At 41.3% G+C, this 19,707-nt stretch overlaps 1 protein-coding gene across 1 annotated transcript in view; it reads left to right on the plus strand.

Annotated features, from left to right (window-relative positions):
- The first annotated feature begins 256 nt into the window (after positions 1–256).
- gramd1b (GRAM domain containing 1B) overlaps positions 257–19,707 on the plus strand; it is a 406,068-nt gene continuing 386,617 nt past the window's right edge. The window contains exon 1 of the mRNA XM_033049646.1: positions 257–534. Within this exon, the coding sequence (XP_032905537.1) occupies positions 380–534 (155 nt within the window). The 5' untranslated portion in view covers positions 257–379. The remainder of the gene's footprint in view (positions 535–19,707) is intronic.

Below are 19,707 nucleotides of genomic sequence, written 5' to 3' on the forward strand. Positions count from 1 at the left end.
AAAGTTAGGCGAAGCACAAAGGACAGGAACGAACGCCCGCCCAGGATCGCGGGGACGCGGGTGGAAGCGGCGGCGCGGGGACGCGGGGACGCGCGGGGAAGCGGGGGCGCGCGCGGGGGCCGTTGCAGCCGCGGCGGCCGCGCGCCCAACGTTCGGCTTCGGCGGCTCCCGCATGTGCGCGCGCGCGGCAGCGGCCAAGCGGCACCAGTCCATCGCCCGCGACTCTGCGCTCCGGCACCGTGAGGGGAGGGGGGTGGGGGGTGGGGGGGATGATAGCGCAGCATTAAACACGCCGGCTGGGAGGAATTATAATCACTCGCCGTGTCAGCTTTTGTCTTCATTTCAAAAGGGGGTGGTGGGGGAAATAAATTAGAATAACATGGCTTTCGCCAACCCGGGTCACATCATCCCTCAGCTGAAGCTGGAGGACGCGGCTGAGGACAGTTTGTTCAAGAACATTTCGCTGAGGTCCCTCCAGCAGGTCCAGCATCTGAGGAACAAAACGCCTTCCCCGGTCGGCTCCAGGCAATTCAGGTAGGAGAGACTAGAGTGGGCTCGAACCCGCTGGGTTCTCCAGGGCTCAGGTGCTCGGTGGTGGAAGTGGAGAGAGATGGGGATGGGGGTTGGTTACTCTGGTGCTGCTGGTGTACTTTAAAAATGGCAAAACGCGGCAGTTCCCAAGCCGTGTTAAGATCACCAGGCGTGAATTGGAATTATTTTGGAATTATGCTAAACTTTTAGTTTGACAAGTTGGTTTGACAGGTCAGCTTTTGCTTTCATCGCGTGCTCCAGAAAGTGTTGGACCTAACACTCCTTGAAATAATAATTTTGATCTGACCTGTAAGAATTTCATTTCAGTTACTGCCTTGTAATTATCGATCAAACAAATGCATTACACAGCTAGGTGCTGTTTTTTTCTCGTATTTGTCATCTTTTCCCGACCTTTACGATTGAGCAGTGGTACTTTCCATATGTAGCAATGGCGATATAATTTTAGTGTGGCTATAGTTCTTAGTTGTTTAAACTATATATTATATGTGTTCATTCCTTAGGATCTGTTAATAATTGCAATGTGCCTTCGTGAATTGTAGTTTTCAACATTTGAGAAGATTTGTGATTTTACATCTTGGTGCCTACTGAAGAAGGGTTTCGGCCCGAAACGTCGCCTATTTCCTTCGCTCCATAGATGCTGCTGCACCCGCTGAGTTCCTCCAGCAATTTTGTGAACTTTCTTCATATGTTGTTATTCTCCTCACTGGTATTCAATTCATATTCTGGTACACCTGTGGCAAATTTGTGCAATTTATTATGTAATAGAACCAACATTGATTGCAGTTCAATGTAAATTAAAATTCCTGACCCTGCAGAATAATCCCACAACAAAGGTGTTGAAACCTTGGGTAGTAAAATAAGCAATAAACCTATCCAACTATGTTGTTCAAAAGGGAACTGCAGATGCTGGAATATCGAAGGTACACAAAATTGCTGGGGAAACTCAGCGGGTGCAGCAGCATCTATGGAGCGAAGGAAATAGGCGACGTTTCGGGCCGAAACCCTTCTTCAGACTCCTTATAGGCGACGTTTCGGGCCGAAACTTATAGGCGACGTTTCGGGCCGAAACTATGTTGACAGTTTATGTTTGTAAACAGATGTTCATTTTATAGGTACCAAATTGTAACTATTTTACTGGTGCACTGATATTTCTTTCAAAACATTTGTTTGTAATTGATCCAAGGATCTATCTATGTTTGAGAAGATGAGTATTTGTTCATACCATGCTCAATATTCTCTGGTTCACCAATACCTCTGAAAATATCCTCCCTTTAATTACTAAAACAAATGCAGTACACACAGTATGTTAGTTGACAGTATATTCTCCTGGCTGTCATTTCATTACAAATCACATTTGAATTGATTTGCAGTAATGTTGGCAATATGATCAATTCATCAGTGCAGAAATATACATATGATGAAGTAACTGGTAAAATTTAATTTCAAAGCATACCCCTGTGTGACTAAAAAGCAATATTTTAATCTGGGTGGTTGTTCTTTGCTTATGTCATCCATGACCTGATATTGGAATACTCCTAGGTATTCATTAGTGTCATAATTTTATCAGCATGTTTTTGTAATACTGCTCAATATTGATTGTTATTTATGCTGTTGTTTGAAATTTATGATGTAAGTAACATTTTGTATCTGCTTCTTGTATCTATATATAATACTTCCATTGGTCCAGTTAGTGATGATGAACCCCATTTGAAATGTTTGATTACTACTGTATAATTATTTATTATTTTCTCATAAAGCAGAGCAAGTACCACAGCTATTAACACAGAGCATCCTCAAATATTATGTTATAGTAGAGAGAAAATAGATAATTTAGATTTTGATGCGCTGGTGAAACATTTGAAGGATGATTCTTCCAGTGTGAAATTGTACTCTTAATGGACTGCCTTATTTTTGCATTCTTATGAGATTATGCCATCAGTATTAATGGTAGCATTTTTGTTTGCACACTTAGACATGTGCCAATATTTGGATGAACTGTAGGCTGTCTTTTGTCTTTGTATTTATTGTTGTCAGACTTTAATATATTTGTTGGTTTCTTGGTCAGTGCGTGAGAGGTTCAACGATCTTCAACAGAATATACTTAAAGAACTGAGAAACCTGTTTTATTTTGGCCTGGGGTGAAATTGATTGGGGCTGGCGATATTTGCTGCACTTGTATTTGCATGACAAACAGCATATTGCCAATACTGTTAATACTGCAATAAATTCAGTCCTGAAACTGAAATTGTAAAAAAAAAAATTAGGAAATGGTATGCACACAGCAAGTATAATTCAAAGAAAAGTTAAGGAATATGTTGTATAGTGTAGTAAGTTGCTCTGGATAATTGGCACGACAAGTACATTTACTAAAATTTTGCATTGGTTTATTTCCTATATTGCATGACCATTTATATTAAAAAAAGTATTTGAAAAATCCATGTGACTATGAAATATTAAAGTACAAACATTTAGCTTTGACTTTACAGTTGGGATAAATTTGGTTTATTTGATTTGTGATCATAGTAATGTAATAAGAAATTAACTTGTGGCAGAAAAGCAACATCATTTTACATTTTTTGATGAATATACAAAAATCCTAGTTTATAACGAACTTTATGGACTGGTACTTTCTCAGGTCGTTATTTATTGATTACATGTTAGTGTGTTTGAGTTGTTATATTTGAAATACGAGTAGTAATTTAAACATGTCTAATGAATATTCTTCAGTAATGTCCTATTTTTTAAAATACTGGTCTAAATCATTAAATTTCTTTGCAAGGATTATTTGAACTAAAAAAATAAATTAAAAAATTCAGATTAAGGCAAAAATAACCATTGCTCGACACTTTTTAAGAAACTTTACTATGCGATTTTAAGAATGTATGGATCACTTATTTATTAACCTTTGTCTAAAGGTCAGCCTGGAATGCCTACTTTCTCTTACATATTGTATAAATATTTTTCTCTGAATCTTCATATTTTCAACAGTTCTGTTTTAATTTATTTTGGCATGTTAAGAAAATTGAGGGATAAGATTTAGTACGGAAAAGTGCCTTTGAAGTAAAAGATCAGCCATTAGGTAATTGAAAGTTGAGGGTCGGAATGGGACACATTTGCTTCTATTTCACATGATCTTACTAACAGTGTCATCTCCTTCAATTGAACACTTGGTAAAATATGGCCTAATGGCCACAATCCTTTAATATATATTCAAAGAACTATGCTACATAGTTTGGCTGAATCAATAGTTAAATTATTTCTAATATATCTAAAGTTGGACAAGGATACGCCCAGAGGCAACCCATTCAAATATTAGTCAAGAGTGTGTTATTGTGATATGTCCCAAAACAGAGCAATGGAATTCTTTCTTGCAGCAGCACAACAGATATGTAACCATAGTACTATACCAGAGACAAAAGACTGCCCCCAAGTCTACGTAGTTCGGAGCTTACTTGGAGGTTGTAGATTTTAAAAGCCAGATGGTTGTCGGGAAGAAACTGCTCCAGAACCTGTACATCAATTTTCAGGCTATTATACCTTCTGGATGGCAGGAGTGAAATTAGAATGTGGTCAGGGGTACTAAGACAGGAGTTGATTTGCATCCGAACCAACCTTTTGAAGTACTTCATCACAATGGACCTGATTGCTGCTGTTTGGTAGTCATTGAGGCATGTCACCTTGCTCTTCTTGGGCACCAGAATTATGAAGTCTTCTTGAAGCATATAGAGACCTTGAACCATAGCATTAACAAGTTGATGTCTGCGAAGGTTCAAGCCAGTCCGGGAAAGCTGTAAGAACCATCAAGACCAGATGCTTTCCATGGGATCACCCCAAAGAAGAATCTTCAGACATTGGCTTCAGAGAATTAAATAAAAGTGTCATAGATACATAGATACATAGAAAATAGGTGCAGGAGTAGGCCATTCGGCCCTTCGAGCCTGCACCGCCGTTCAATATGATCATGGCTGATCATCCAACTCAGTATCCCGTACCTGCCTTCTCTCCATACCCCCTGATCCCTTTAGCCACAAGGGCCACATCTAACTCCCTCTTAAATATAGCCAATGAACTGGCCTCAACTACCCTCTGTGGCAGAGAGTTCCAGAGATTCACCACTCTCTGTGTGAAAAATGTTTTTCTCATCTCGGTCTTAACGGATTTCCCCCTTATCCTTAAGCTGTGACCCCTTGTCCTGGACTTCCCCAACATCGCGAACAATCTTCCTGCATCTAGCCTGTCCAACCCCTTAAGAATTTTGTACGTTTCTATAAGATCCCCCCTCAATCTCCTAAATTCTAGCGTGTATAAGCCGTGTTTATCCAGTCTTTCTTCATATGAAAGTCCTGACATCCCAGGAATCAGTCTGGTGAACCTTCCCTGCACTCCCTCTATGGCAATAATGTCCTTCCTCAGATTTGGAGACCAAAACTGTATGCAATACTCCAGGTGTGGTCTCACCAAGACCCTGTACAAATGCAGTAGAACCTCCCTGCTCCTATACTCAAATCCTTTTGCTATGAAAGCTAACATACCATTCGCTTTCTTCACTGCCTGCTGCACCTGCATGCCTACTTTCAATGACTGGTGTACCATGACACCTAGGTCTCGTTGCATCTCCCCTTTTCCTAATCGGCCACCATTTAGATAATAGTCTGCTTTCCTGTTTTTGCCACCAAAGTGGATAACCTCACATTTATCCACATTATACTGCATCTGCCAAACATTTGCCCACTGTGTCATCAAGGAATCTAGGAGGTTGTGAAGATGCATTACTTTTTTTCAAAGCGAGCATAGAAAGCATTGAGCTCATCCGCGTGTGATGCATCATTGTCACTTGAGGTACTCGGTTTCACCTTATGGTAGTGTGCAAGCCACGCTACAGTTGCCGAGCCTCCAATTTAGACCAAAAGTGTATCTTTGCATTCTTTATGACCTCCTGCAGCCAAACCTGGACTTCTTGTAAGACACTGGATCTTCTGACATTGGCCTCTGAGACTGAGATCACAATATTGTTGGGTACGTTGGGGAATTTTTTATTCTCCCTTTTCGAAGCGAACATAGAAAAAAATCAAGATTGTACTGGAATGATGAGACATTGTCACTTGTGGTACTCAATTTCAGATATGCTTGGTGCTCTGCTATCATATGCTTCAGTACTCGTTGAACAAAGGTTGTTCCCCTAGCTTGATGTTATTATTAGAGTAAGGGATACACTGTGCCATGAAGTTACAGATTATCAAATGGTGCATTTCTGATGGTCCACAGCAGTCCATGATGTCCAGGTTTGAGATGCCAGATCTGTTCTGATTGTTTTCTATTTTTCACATTCCTATTGCCATATAACTTGATGGAGGATGCCCTTGGTATGACCTAACTTTTTGTCCGAAAACATTGCACTGTATGCATGATTGTCTAGCAACTAAGAAATGTACTTCCCATTGTAATTTTTAACCCAGACAGTGAAGTAGTGGATGCCTATGAATTACCATTTTTATAGTGGTTTACTACAAAATTGAAAAGTTTTTCGATTGCTGTAACCAGCTGAAAAGGAGATTGTCTTGTGCACAAGAGCTCCAATGCCCACATGATGGAGGTCTACTCACCTCATTGAAGGCACATGTGCTTATTGATGTCAACCTTGAACTTCAAACTTGATTATTGATTTTCCACCATGTGGCATTGATGACTTGTTAGCAACCAATGTCCTATACAACTGCAACATCACCTCCCAACTTCTATACTCAATACTCTGACTGATGAAGGCCAAAGTGCCAAAAGCCTTTTTGACCACCTTATCGACCTGTGACTCGACCTTCATGGAACCATGCACTTGTGCTCCTAGATCCCTCTGCTCTACAACACTACCTCAGAGGCTGACCATTTACTGTGTAAGCACATGGTTTTGACTGCTTGTATTGCACATTTTCCTGAATGTGGCCAGCCAGACAGCAATAAGGTTTAGTATTTCAAATGTGTTGGGGTTTGCAAATGCACTCACTACAGCAGATTTCAACTGTGCAATAAAACAATATCTTATTTTTAGTTTTTTATGAAATTCAAGAAGCTTGTCATATTAAGATTGCCTTAGAATTTGCTTTGGTGAATGGTTATTTTTGTTGCTACTCTTAGTTTGCTGATATGTCTTCAATTTTGAATTGGAGTATCTTAGCATTATAAACTGTAGAAATCTACAGAAATTGCAACACCTAATATATGTGGCTCATAATTTTCATACTGCTCAATAGCATGGATCTAAATAAGCTTCTGTCAAAATAGACATTAATTCTGTCTCCCTGGCACATAGCCCAGACATTTGCAGGATGCGCAGAGTTTATTCCCAGCACTAAAGTGGGACGCCTTGCATTTCACTGTAGTGAATTCTGTATGCATTAATGGCACGTTATTCATGAATTCTCCTTATTCATGAATTTCCTGTAGTTTTCAAACTCGCAGAATGTTCGTAACGAGTCCGTAGGAGGCCGTAGGAGTCCGTGGATATATCGTAGCGGCTCGTTATGCCAGCCATAGGTACTCGGGGCTATTTTTTTTACTCATGGACATTTTTCATCATGCTGAAAAAACGTCCCGGGTTACCTGATGCCCCGAGTACCTACAGCTGGCATAACGAGCCGCTATGATATATCCACCGACTCCTACGGCCATATTACGAACATTCTGCGAGTTTGAAAACTATAGGAAATTCGTGAATAACTCAGGAGAATTCGTGAATAACTCGGGAAAGTGGGAAAGGCCCTTTACTTGGAAGTGAAGTATATTCAAAGATTGGGCTAAGTCTGGAATTATATTAGTGCTCAGGTTATGGGTCCACAAGGACAGTGCTGACATGGGTTGAAAACCTCAGACCCTCCTTACTTATTCATTATAATTAGGAAAAGGATCAAGTGACATGGATAGGTTGGGTGAGTGGGCAGGTGCAGTACAATGTGGATAAATGTAAGGTTATCCATTTTGGTGACAAGAACAAGAAGGCAGATTACCTGAATGGTGACAGATTATGAAAAGGGGAGGTGCAACAAAACCTGGGTGTCCTTGTACATCAGTCCCTGAAAGTAAGCATGCAGGTAGAGCAGGCAGTGTAGAAAGCAAATGGCATGTTGGCCATTGCAAGAGGATTTGAGTATAGAAGCAAGGAGGTCCTATTGCAGTTGTATAGGGCCCTGGTGAGACTGCACCTGGAGTATTGTGTGCAGTTTTGGCCTCCTAGTTTGAGGAAGGACATTCTTACTATTGAGGGAGTACAGCGTAGGTTCACCAGGTTAATTTCTGGGATGGCAGGACTGACATATGATGAAAGAATGGATCGATTGTGCTTATTCACTGGAATTTAGAAGAATGAGGGGGGATCTTATCGAAACATACAATCCTTAAGGGAATGGACAGGCTAGATGCAGGGAAAATGTTCTCCATGTTTGCGAATTACACAAAGCTGGGTGGAAGTGTGAGCTGCGAGGAGGATGCTATGATGCTGCAGGCTGACTTGGATAGGTTAGGTGAGTGGGCAGATGCAATGCAGATGCAGTATAATGTGGAAAAATGTGATGCTATCCACTTTGGTGGCAAGAACAGGAAGGCAGATTATTATCTGAACGATGTCAGATTAGGAACAGGGGAGGTGCAATGAGACCTGGGTGTGCTTGTAAATGATCACTGAAGGTAAGCATGCAGGTTCAGCAGGCAGTGATGAAATTTAATAGTAAGATTAAACGAGAACTTACCAGTTTGAAGTTTGATCTATATTTTATGAGGAGTTACGATGAGGGATTACGTGAAGAAGCCCGCCAGGCGCATGCGTGTCATTCTTCAAAGCAGCGGTGTGGAATCACAGATAACTGTAATGACTAAACATAGTAAGATTAGAGAAGAGGTACCAGTTAAGTATATGATCTGGGTGGGAGCGGAGAGCACGTAATCCCTCATGGTAACTCCTCATAAAATACAGATCAAACTTCAAACTGGTAAATTCTCGTTTAATCTTACTATTTTACTTCGGAGTCACGTGAGTGACTACGTGAAGATTTTAAAGCTCTGTGATTTCATGCCGTGGAACGAGTCCATGCATCACGTCTGCCTTGACTGTGGGAGGAATTGTGTTAACATAATTTGGACATGAATTCGACTTTGAAATCATAAAATGTTTAACACAAGTTTATAACCCCTTTTATGGGTTTAATTTAATTTACAGAACTTAAATTGTTTCTGTAAACGTTCCAGGTTTCATTACTGGTTTATTACAAAATAATTGGAATGTTTCCCCTCCAGACCATCCTGTTGCCTTGAGGATTTGGTCCATTGGTACATCCAATTGTATGCTGCCGATGTAGCTGCAGCCCTGGTGGAAAAGATTCCAAATACTTTTTTGTGGCTGTTACAATTTGGCCAATTCCAAAGTTTTGCCCATAATGAGTATGTCATTTAAATATGCCATGTACAGCCTGGGCTGATGATACCCATTTGGCAGTGCTTAATACTGTCAGAGTTGTTCCATCCAGTAGAATTTTTAAGTAACATCTGTGGTCACCTCGTATAGGCACTGAATGGTAAGCATCTTTTAAATCGATGCTGTCCATTGAAGCAACCTTTGGGTTATATTGTTAAGCAGTAACAAAGGTATCTATTTTGTCTTTGATAAATATATAGGACACGAATTCTAATAGTTCGTGTTGAGTTTCTCAATTACATTATCATGTGAAAACCCGCTTCAGTTCAGCTTGCGCTTTTGATTCCCTTATCAAAAGCATGAACATTCGGTTCAGTATATATTGAACTGGAGGGCTGTACTAGTGTGTAAACTCTGTTGTATATCCCTGGATACTGCTTAATCATGCTCCATGCATTCAGAAAAAAGAGTGTAAACTCTACCCAATCTCCGTTCCCATTGTATATTGTAGGGAACCAGACCCACCTACCTCCACAGTTTCTAGTGGCAGGTTTACCTCTTGTAGGTTCTTCGCTGCTGTTGTAGCGCTGGAGTCTGGATTTTTCGGTTTTGTTCGGCGATGGGGGTCCGCATCTTCCAGGAAGGCCGGCCTGGGCCATGGCCTTTAAAAGACTCATGTTTTGGATACCGGTCCTTCGAGCGTATCTTTTCTGCGGACCCCTCTTCCAGGTCAGCCCAGAACTGACCCGCAGTGCTCCCCTCTGACGAGGTAGAAGTATTGTGCAGCCCTCAAAGAGGTACTGCTGTGGGTTTATCATAGAGCCCACAGTGACCCGACTCCATCTCCCGGAGTCTGTCATATTGGAGCAAAGCTCCATACACCGCTTCTTCCGTTCCAGCGCTCTCGGGCGCTGGCCGCCTGCGGTTATTCAAAGTCGGACTCCTCTGAGTCCACGACCTTGTTTGTTTTGTGTCTAGCCTTCCCGCCTAGCCGCGTGGACCTGGCTGGTGCGGAGGTGACATTGAGCACAGCTGATCCCACTATGGGTGATCCAAGTGCCGCTGGCTGCTGCTGGTTGCCCGCTACTCCACGGTCCTCCGTTTCGAGCTTTGTCCTTACTGTTCTTCCGTGGAGTGGATATGGCCCGTGTGGAGGACATCTGGCACAGCTGATTTCATCTAGCCCACCAGCTTTATCGCAGCCCGTTGTTTCTGTACCTGCAATTAGCAAGGAAATACAAAAAGACTGCAACTCTTACCTGCAGGTCCAAGTTAAATCGTAGCTACGGGTGAACGTCGTTCCACCCCGTCTGCTGCCTTACTTGACTGTCAAAAGTCAACTTGAAGTAAATATGAATGGTCTCCTGCCCGGCCGTGGTGTTCTGGCCGGAGTGGAAACCAAAAGTCGGCACTGCTCTTCCTAAAGCGGGAGATAAAACGTGCCTACAGCTGCTGCTGGCTGCCTGCGATTCCGCTGTCTTCCCCAGCCAGCTTCACTAGCAGCACTTGTGGACACTCCTTTGTCCAGCTTCCCCTTCTGTAAAGACCCATGCGGGGAAAAACATTAGTTTTGCTCCCTCTCCCGCCCTGACCGGTGTGGGAGCAAGTCGGGAGAAAGTTGGACACAGCTGTTCCCATACGGGAGTTAGCATGCCTTCTATTCTCCTATGTCCCCTTGTTTTAAAAAAGGGGACAGAACATAAATACAACCCACTGTCTCTGTGGGTTGTTGGCTCTGATCCTCTACCCGTTTGGGGTGAAGTTTTGGCACTTGCTCCCTTATGGGAGATGCTGGTGCCGACATTAGTTGCTGCCTGCTGCTGTTCAGTAAACGGCAGCGACGCCTGTAAAGAAAAAGGTAAGGAGAATTCTCTTACCTGTGCTGGTTCTCAGCCTGCCGTTTGGGAGGAACGTCCTTCCTCCCGCAGCCCCACGGACCCCGTAGCGTAGGTCCTTGGGCTGTTGCAGAGATGTCGGGCTGACGGCTCCAGGGTACTCCTGTCGGCGTTCTTTTCCCCGCCCAGCTGAAGTCGCACGAACTCCCGCTAAGGGACTGTCGTGCTAGTGGCCGTTTGCTGGCTACCTGCTGTTGCAGATTCCTCCCTTGCCAGCTTTCAACAGCCTTCCTGTAGGAAAAGGTAAGTAAATAACGACGTTCCCTTACCTTTCTGTTGCAGGTTCGAAACTCTGCCGTTCGGGAGGAACGTCCTTCCTCCCAACAATGATGAGTTGCAATGCGTGTAGCGCAATGGCACGCATGCGCCTGGCGGGCTTCTTCACGTAGTCACTCATGTGACTCCGAAGTAAAATGGTATGTTGGCCTTCATTGTGAGAGGATTTGAGTTTAGGAGCAAGGAGGTCCTACTACATTGTGCAGTGTGGTAAGACCACACCTGGAATATTGTGTGCAGTTTTGGTCTCCTAGTTTGAGAAAGGACATTATTGCTATTGGCAGGACTGACATATGATGAAAGAATGGGTCGACTGGGCTTGGATTCACTGAAATTTAGAAGGATGAGAGAGGATCTTGCAGAAACATTCTTAAAGGATTGGACAGGCTAGATGTAGGATAAATGTTTCCGATGTTGGGGAGTCCAGAACTAGGGGCCACAGTTTAAGAATAAGGGGTAGGCCATTTAGGAATCTGTGGAATTCTCTGCCACAGAAGGCAGTGGAGGCCAATTCACTGGATATTTTCAAGAGAGAGTTAGATTTAGCTCTTACGACTGAAGAAATCAAGAGATATGGGGAGAAAGCAGGAATGGGGTACCGATTCTGGGTGATCAGCTATGATCATATTGAATGGCGGTGCTGGCTCGTAGGGCCGAATGGCCTACTCGTGCATCACTTTTCTTGTTTTTATGTTTAAAGTGTGGGTTTAGTTTTAGTTTAGTTTAGAGATACAGCGTGGAAACAGGCCCTTCAGCTCACTGAGTCTGTATCGATCAGCGATCCCCGCACATTAAAACTATTCTACACACACCAGGGATAATTTACATTTATACAAAGCCTATTAACCTACAAGCCTCTACGTCTTTGGAGTGTGGGAAGAAACCTAACATCTTGGAGAAAACCCACGAGGAGAACGGGTGAAGGATGATTTTTTTATTGTTCCCCAATCTAGTGAACTATCATTCTTGGCTATAAATGGTCGAGGAAAATATTTCAGGATGCTGAAGGATTTTCCGCAAGTAAAGATTGGTCGGCATGGTTCTTTTGAACTCGTAGTGCAGTGGCGCGGGATCGCTATGTATTTATAGGCAGTCGCGGTAGCCGTAGGCAATCTCCTTCGCTGACTGGGCATTTTAATTGGCTCATTGGAGTTTTCAGAACCAAGGAAAACCGACTGGTAATGCTAAATGTCCGCGAGTGCTCTCGAGCTTGAAGGTTGAAGACAGTTGCTGAAAAGTTGCGTTAGTGGGACAGGTCCTTTAGGAGGAGAGAATGACAATAGTATTAATGTACAAATCATGGTAAAGTGTGACGTGGAGTGCTTGCTGCATTGTATTATTCGTTTGTGGTTATTTCTTCAGCAAATCTGACTAGCTGATTAGAATTGTGCATTAATGACTCAGAATTTGTTGGTAAATGCTTGATTTTCCAACAAACATTACTCTGTTTAAATGCCATTATGTCCTGGATTTCTGTTCACGTGTCATTAAATATATAATTATCAGATTTTACTGGTCTGATACAGTGCCCACCTGTGCCATGTGTGGGGAATTCCCAAAAACTGACGTTAGTGTATTGGCCCTCGGAGTCTGTGCAAGATCTGTTGCCCCGGGTTTAGTGATACATTTGTTGCAGTGGAGAAAGTTACTTTCCACATTATTTTAATTTTTGTTTAAGTTTTCAGTTATTTGTGTGCAGAGCTCATTTTAATATTTTAAATTTTACTTTTACGTTCTGGGTTTGAAGATGATCAAAGCTTTTGTGGGTGTTTCAAATTTGTGTTCTTGAAAAATCTGCAGCATTATGATGTTGGATTTCAGGATAATTTGGACTAGCAAAACAGCCCTTTCGCCATGCTCTTGAGTGGATGTGACCCATTTGTGGCTCTTATGTCTTCAAGTAGGAGGATATTGGGTTTAAATCTTACTCCAGAGTTGAGCATAACACCTCAGGTTAACATTTGAATGATGGCTGCTACTAAGTTCCTGATTGTGCTCTGCCATTAAACATGGTGCAAAATCTCAGCATGGTGCAAAGAAGCATGCTGAGATTTTCCCATCATGTAAACTAGAACAGCTACTGTGGAATCTTCTTCCAGATTAGATTTCTGAACCCATTGATTTGAATAGGCATATTATAGCTAAGAGCATAAAAGGTTAGAGCAGGTTGTTGCAATTTTAATTTTTTTTTGTTATTGCCTCCATTATTTTTTCGATAATTTAAATGACATGACATTTAATGACTTTTCATGTTTTTGAATGTTAAGGACCTTAAAGTAGCAATGTTACAAAATTTTGTGATTTTAAAAATCAAGTCTGCAATTTATCCCATCAGATAAAGCATAAAAATAAGTTTAATTTGACACCTAATTCACTTTCATATCTCAAGTATTTAAAAAGTTATGGCCATTTGTATACTGGGAAATGAGCATCTTGTTCCCTATTGATTTTCTATGGACATAACAAAAAAGCTGTGATCGTGAACAGTCAAAAGCCCATAACTTTCTTAAAAATTAAGAGAACTGAATGAAATTTTCAGTTATCATAGATTGAAGCATTCTGAAACAAATATAAAATAATCTTACTTGGATGACCTGAAATTAAAGCATATAATTAGTTAGTTACCTAATTGTAGCTAATTTCAGACTTCAATTACTAGATCTAAACATCTATCCATTTCTTAATAAATGATTAACATTTTTAAATAGCCTAAATGTCCAAATAATATTCACAAATAATTCACAATAAAACATGATTTTTAAATCTCATTTACATTAATTTATAGACCAAATGGAAGGAATTTAGTGTTCAATTGCTGTAAATAAATGTCCATTTAAATCAGCTTTCCAGTGGGATCCTGTGGAACGCGCTGGTTTAGAACGTTCACATTGCGGTAGATTTGTGCCCTCAAATGCCCAGAAAAATACTGCGGGATATAATGGGCCCAAAATGAGCTACTCGCAATATTAAACTTTGTATAAAGGGATCTTTAGAAGCCCTTTTTAATGTAAAAATATACAACCTACCTTCTGCTATTTGCTTTATGAGACCCTGCGGTTGCTGGCGGTCACGGGTTTAGAGATTGATTTTTAAACTACTATAACTATTATACGAGGCCTTTAAAACTAATAATAGCCTTTGCGACGGGGTCTTCCAGCGATTTTTCGTTAATAATTAACTAGGCTGAACATCTTCGATTTGAACAGCCTAGAGAAAATCGCGTTTTAAACCCGCCCCCTCTAAACGGCGCCAAAATCGCGCACACCCGCAACGGCAGATTTTCAACGACGCTTCAGGTACGCTTTGCAACATACCTAATTAAAGGGCCTGTCCCACTTGGCGATTTTTTTCAGCGACTGCCGGTGTCATATCAGTGTCGCCAAAAGATTTCAAAATCCAGCGGCGACAAAAAAAATGTTGCGACACTTGAAAAAACACAGCGCGTCATACATCATCATGCCGCGTCACCGCAGCATTACGACACAAATTTTTCGGTGACCTGATACGTCAGTCAATTATGCCAGCAGTCGCCGAAAAAATCGCCAAGTGTACAGGCCCTTAAGACTCTTTAAAGGGAACACTGTTTTGACAGAAGGCAAGAGGTTGGCAGCATGACTTTGCTATAGGTGCTCCCCAGGTTAGGACAGCCTGACTAATGTACATCACATACATAACAACAAGCGTTGGGAGACTGAGAGGATGAATTTGTTGGCTGCTGGGGGTCTGCAGGCATTTTCTGCCATATGGGAACACTGCTTACAGCAATATCCAACTGACTTGAGTTAAAAGTCCTGGTATAACTACACATTGTCCTTAGTTAGCCTATATTTTTTGCATATAATGGCAGGGTGGTCAGATTTCTGACTTACAAACTGTTCCGGTTACGAACAGTTCTCGGGCAAGGAACACTGTCATAACCTGTGGAGGACCTGCACCTGTTTCTGGAGGAGATTTACTGGCAGAGTTTATTCTGTTTGCCCAGGTCACTTGAAGATGATAGTTGAAGTCAGTGCTACACAGGGCAAAGCATTGCTTGGCTTTGAGATATCCGGCTACATGGTTGGACAATAGATTTGGACTTGTTATATTTGGGGCTGCAGAGAACTTAAGTGGTATGGACAGTGAATCTTTGGCAATACAGTGGCTTGCAAAAGTATTCATACCCCTTGAACTTTTCCACATTTTGTCACGTTACAACCACAAACGTAAATGTATTTTATTGGGATTTTATGTGATAGACCAACACAAAGTGGTGCATATTTGTGAAGCGGAAGGAAAATGATACATGGTTTTCAATTTTTTTTACAAATAAAAAACTGAAAAGTGTTGCTTGCAAAAGTATTCAGACCCCCTGAGTCAATACTTTGTAGAACCACCTTTCGCTGCAATTACAGCAGCAAGTCTTTTGGCGTATGTCTCTACCAGCTTTGCACATCTAGAGACTGAAATTTTTGCCCATTCTTCTTTGCAAAATAGCTCAAGCTCAGTCAGATTGGATGGAGAGCGTCTGTGAACAGCAATTTTCAAGTCTTGCCAGAGATTCTCAATTGGATTTGGGTCTGGACTTTGACTGGGCCATTCTAACACATGAATATGCTTTGATCTAAACCATTCCATTGTAGCTCTGGCTGTATGTTTAGGGTCGTTGTCCTGCTGGAAGGTGAACCTCCGCCCCAGTCTCAAGTCTTTTGCAGACTAACAGGTTTTCTTCCAAGATTGCCCTGTATTTGGCTCCATCCATCTTCCCATCAACTCTGACCAGCTTCCCTGTCCCTGCTGAAGAAAAGCATCCCCATAGCATGATGTTGCCACCACCATGTTTCACAGTGGGGATGGTGTGTTCAGGGTGATGTGCAGTGTTAGTTTTCCGCCACACATAGCGTTTTGCATTTAGGCCAAAAACTTCAATTTTGGTCTCATCTGACCAGAACACCTTCCTCCACATGTTTGCTGTGTCCCCCACATGGCTTGTGGCAAACTGCAAACGGGACTTCTTATGGCTTTTTTTCAACAATGACTTTCTTCTTGCCACTCTTCCATAAAGGCCCGATTTGTGGAGTGCACGACTAATAGTTGTCCTGTGGACAGATTCTCCCACCTGAGCTGTGGATCTCTGTAGCTCCTCCAGAGTTACCTCTTGGCTGCTTCTCTGATCAATGCTCTCCTTGCCCGGCCTGTTAGTTTAGGTGGACGGCCATGTCTTGGTAGGTTTGCAGTTGTGCCATACACTTTCCATTTTCGGATGATTGATTGAACAGTGCTCCGTGAGATGTTCAAAGCTTGGGTTATTTTTTTTATAACCTAACCCTGCTTTAAACTTCTCCACAACTTTATCCCTGACCTGTCTGGTGTGTTCCTTGGGCTTCATGATGCTGTTTGTTCACTAATGTTCTCTAACAAACCTCTGAGGCCTTCACAGAACAGCTGTATTTATACTGAGATTAGATTACACACAAGTGGACTATTTACTAATTAGGTGACTTCTGAAGGCAATTGGTTGCACTGGATTTTATTTAGGGGTATCAGAGTAAAGGGGGCTGAATACTTTTGCACGCCACACTTTTCAGTTTTTTATTTGTAAAAAAATTTGAAAACCATGTATCATTTTCCTTCCACTTCACAATTATGTACCACTTTGTGTTGGTCTATCACATAAAATCCCAATAAAATACATTTACGTTTGTGGTTGTAACGTGACAAAATGTGGAAAAGTTCAAAGGGTATGAATACTTTTGCAAGCCACTGTATCTGGTCCTCAAATTGAAGCCATTCTGTTCTCTAAGGTGGATCTGAAAGATACAATAATATTTTTGATAAATAGCAGAAGGGAGTTTTCTGTGTTATCCTGACTAATCTGAGCCAGCATCACTAAAATACCTGCCGCTTGTGAAGAGGGCAAATTGGCAACTATACCTCATTGGCTGTAAATGTGGTGAATATTGTAAAAGGTGCTATATGAATAGAACTGTAATACATTTTGAGAGGAACTGGATTAAAAAATTACAATATGATGGTTACGTATAAATTGCACATCTGACAACTGTTAAATAGCATATTTACTTTGAAGAAGGTCTGAAGAAGGGTTTCGGCCTGAAACGTTGCCTATTTCCTTCACTCCATAGATGCTGCCTCACCCGCTGAGTTTCTCCAGCATTTTTGTCTACCTGTTAAATAGCTAATGACTTCAGCAAGCTTCTTTAATGCGCAGTGTTTAATTCTAGCATTGTCATATATGTAATATAGGTTGATTAATAACTAGCAATATCCTGTCAGTGCCTTAACAATAGTGAATTATGGTTCATGTTGTTAAAATAATCATAGTGCTTTATTTGAATTGTTTTTATTTATATTTGCATTATATTTATTTTGATCGCTACAAATTGGGAGAATAAGTTCTTTGATGCAGTGACCTGTTCTATTGTGATTATAATATGACACTGGAAATTAGCTTGAGTTCAATTGACTTTATGCTATTTACCATTTTTGTTACAGAAAAATATTGCCTTCATATGGTAACACCAATTTTCAGTTCACACCAAAGAATGAGATAAAATGTAAATTTCCAAATAATTGCAATTTAGCTATTTTTAAATAATGAAAGTCTTTTTGGAGATGGCAAGCTGAATTAATACACTTAAGTTTCCTTCGTTGCTGAAGCAAAAATAGTTTATAACTGCACCCCCCTGTCCTTATTCACTTTTCTAAAAGTCAAGAATTTTCTACACACTTTTCTTTGCCCTATTACTTTTGGGAACTTGCCTGAAGTAAAGTGTATAAATAAAATTGTTGTCATTTTTGTAGTTCGGATTAGCATCGAAGTTAGATATAAAAGTTGCAAAATAAAAAATATATACTGTAAATATTTATATCTTGGGACACTCTTGGGTATAGTAGTATTAGTGGCTAAGTCCCTTGACCAATAGGCAGTGTTCTGAACCATAGGTTCCAGAGACACATATTCAAATCCCATGAAAACAACTAGTGAATTTTATTTAAACTAATAAAATAAATCTGGAATGAATGAGAATCTAGTCTTGGGAATGGTAAACGTGGAGTCACTGGATTATGTGAAATAAATCTGCTTGATTTGTGATCTTCAGGGAAGTAAATCTACTATCCTTGCATAACTTAATTTATTTCATTATTGTTTAGTGTATATGTATTTTTTGTTTTAATATTCCTGCAAAACTGCAAATATGTAATTGTTCTGATCCTGGTGCATAGACAATTAGACATTCTTGACTCGTGGTCTATTTGTGAATTCAAAGCAGTCAGCATTTGACTCTTAACTGCCTTCTCAGTTCAGTGGCAATCAGTGATAAATGCTGGGATTATTGGTGATGTCCCCATCTATTGTACATACAAATAAAAATGAAAATAAAATCTATAATGTTTTAGGTTCATTAGATTACATCTCAGGAGCAGACTGTAGTAACTAATTTGCATATAGCAAGTTTCCACAAATGAAAAATGAATAATTAATCAGATAATTTGTTCCTCGGCTTGCTTTACTGAAGGAAGGCCATTGGCAAGGACACTGGGAGAACTCTGTGTTCTTTTGAGTCATAATAGACAGAAAAGATGTTGCATAGTTAGTGCTTTTCTAAACCTCAGAACATTCCAAAGTCCTTCACAACCAACAAAATATTTTTGAAATGCAGTCATTGTAACTCTGAAATGCAGCAGTCGGCTTGCAGGGAACAAAATCCTACAAACAGTAATGGATTTGTTGTTTGACCAATTATTTAACCAGTCAGAAATAAATATGAAAATTCACACACTAACAACATTTATAAAATCATCATTTCAGCTCTTCCAAGAACTTTGCACACTATGCCTGAATGGAGATAAATAGTTAACTCTCTTTTTCAGTGTGTGTTCACTATTTTATAATAGCTGGAAGCTAGTGAGTATAAATTCCATTCTCGGACCTTGGACACAAAAATCTAGTGTTACTATGTTAGGGAAGAGCTGCACAATTAGATGAGATGCTGAAGTGAGGTGTCATTTGGTGTTTCGGGTTGATGTAAAGCAGGAGTCGGCAACCTTATTCTGCATAGGGGCCAGGACGCATGACTGAGAGGATGGCGGGCCACATCTATCAAGTGTACACATGGCTAAGATGGCGGCGCCTCGCGGCAGCGGCCTCTGCAGTCCGTCTGCCTTTTATTCTTTTGTCCTGTTAAGTGTATGTTTTGGTTGTAGTTTATATATTTTTAGCTGTGTATATGGGGGGGGGGGGGGTGGGGGAAACTTTTAAATCTCTTCTCTGTACGGGGACCCGACCTTTCCCTGTCGGGTCTCCGTTCTCGTTAGGGCCTAGCACCGTGGAGCGGCCTCCAACCGGAATCGACCTGGGGCTCCAGTCGCAGTGCCTGCGGACTCACCATCGTGGAGCTGGCCGACTTCGGAGCGTGGAGAGCTGTGGTGGTGCGCAGCTGCAACCCGACTTCGGAACTCGGAGGCTCCAGCTGCAGGTCCTGTGGATGGTAACATCGGGAGCTCGCGGGTCCCTGGTGGGAGACCGCTTTTCGGAGCTCCTGCAACGGCAACTTCTCCCGCCCGAATCGCGGGGTTAAAAACGAC

This window comes from Amblyraja radiata, chromosome 33 (genome assembly GCF_010909765.2).
Source record: "Amblyraja radiata isolate CabotCenter1 chromosome 33, sAmbRad1.1.pri, whole genome shotgun sequence".
Taxonomy (NCBI): Eukaryota; Metazoa; Chordata; class Chondrichthyes; order Rajiformes; family Rajidae; genus Amblyraja; species Amblyraja radiata.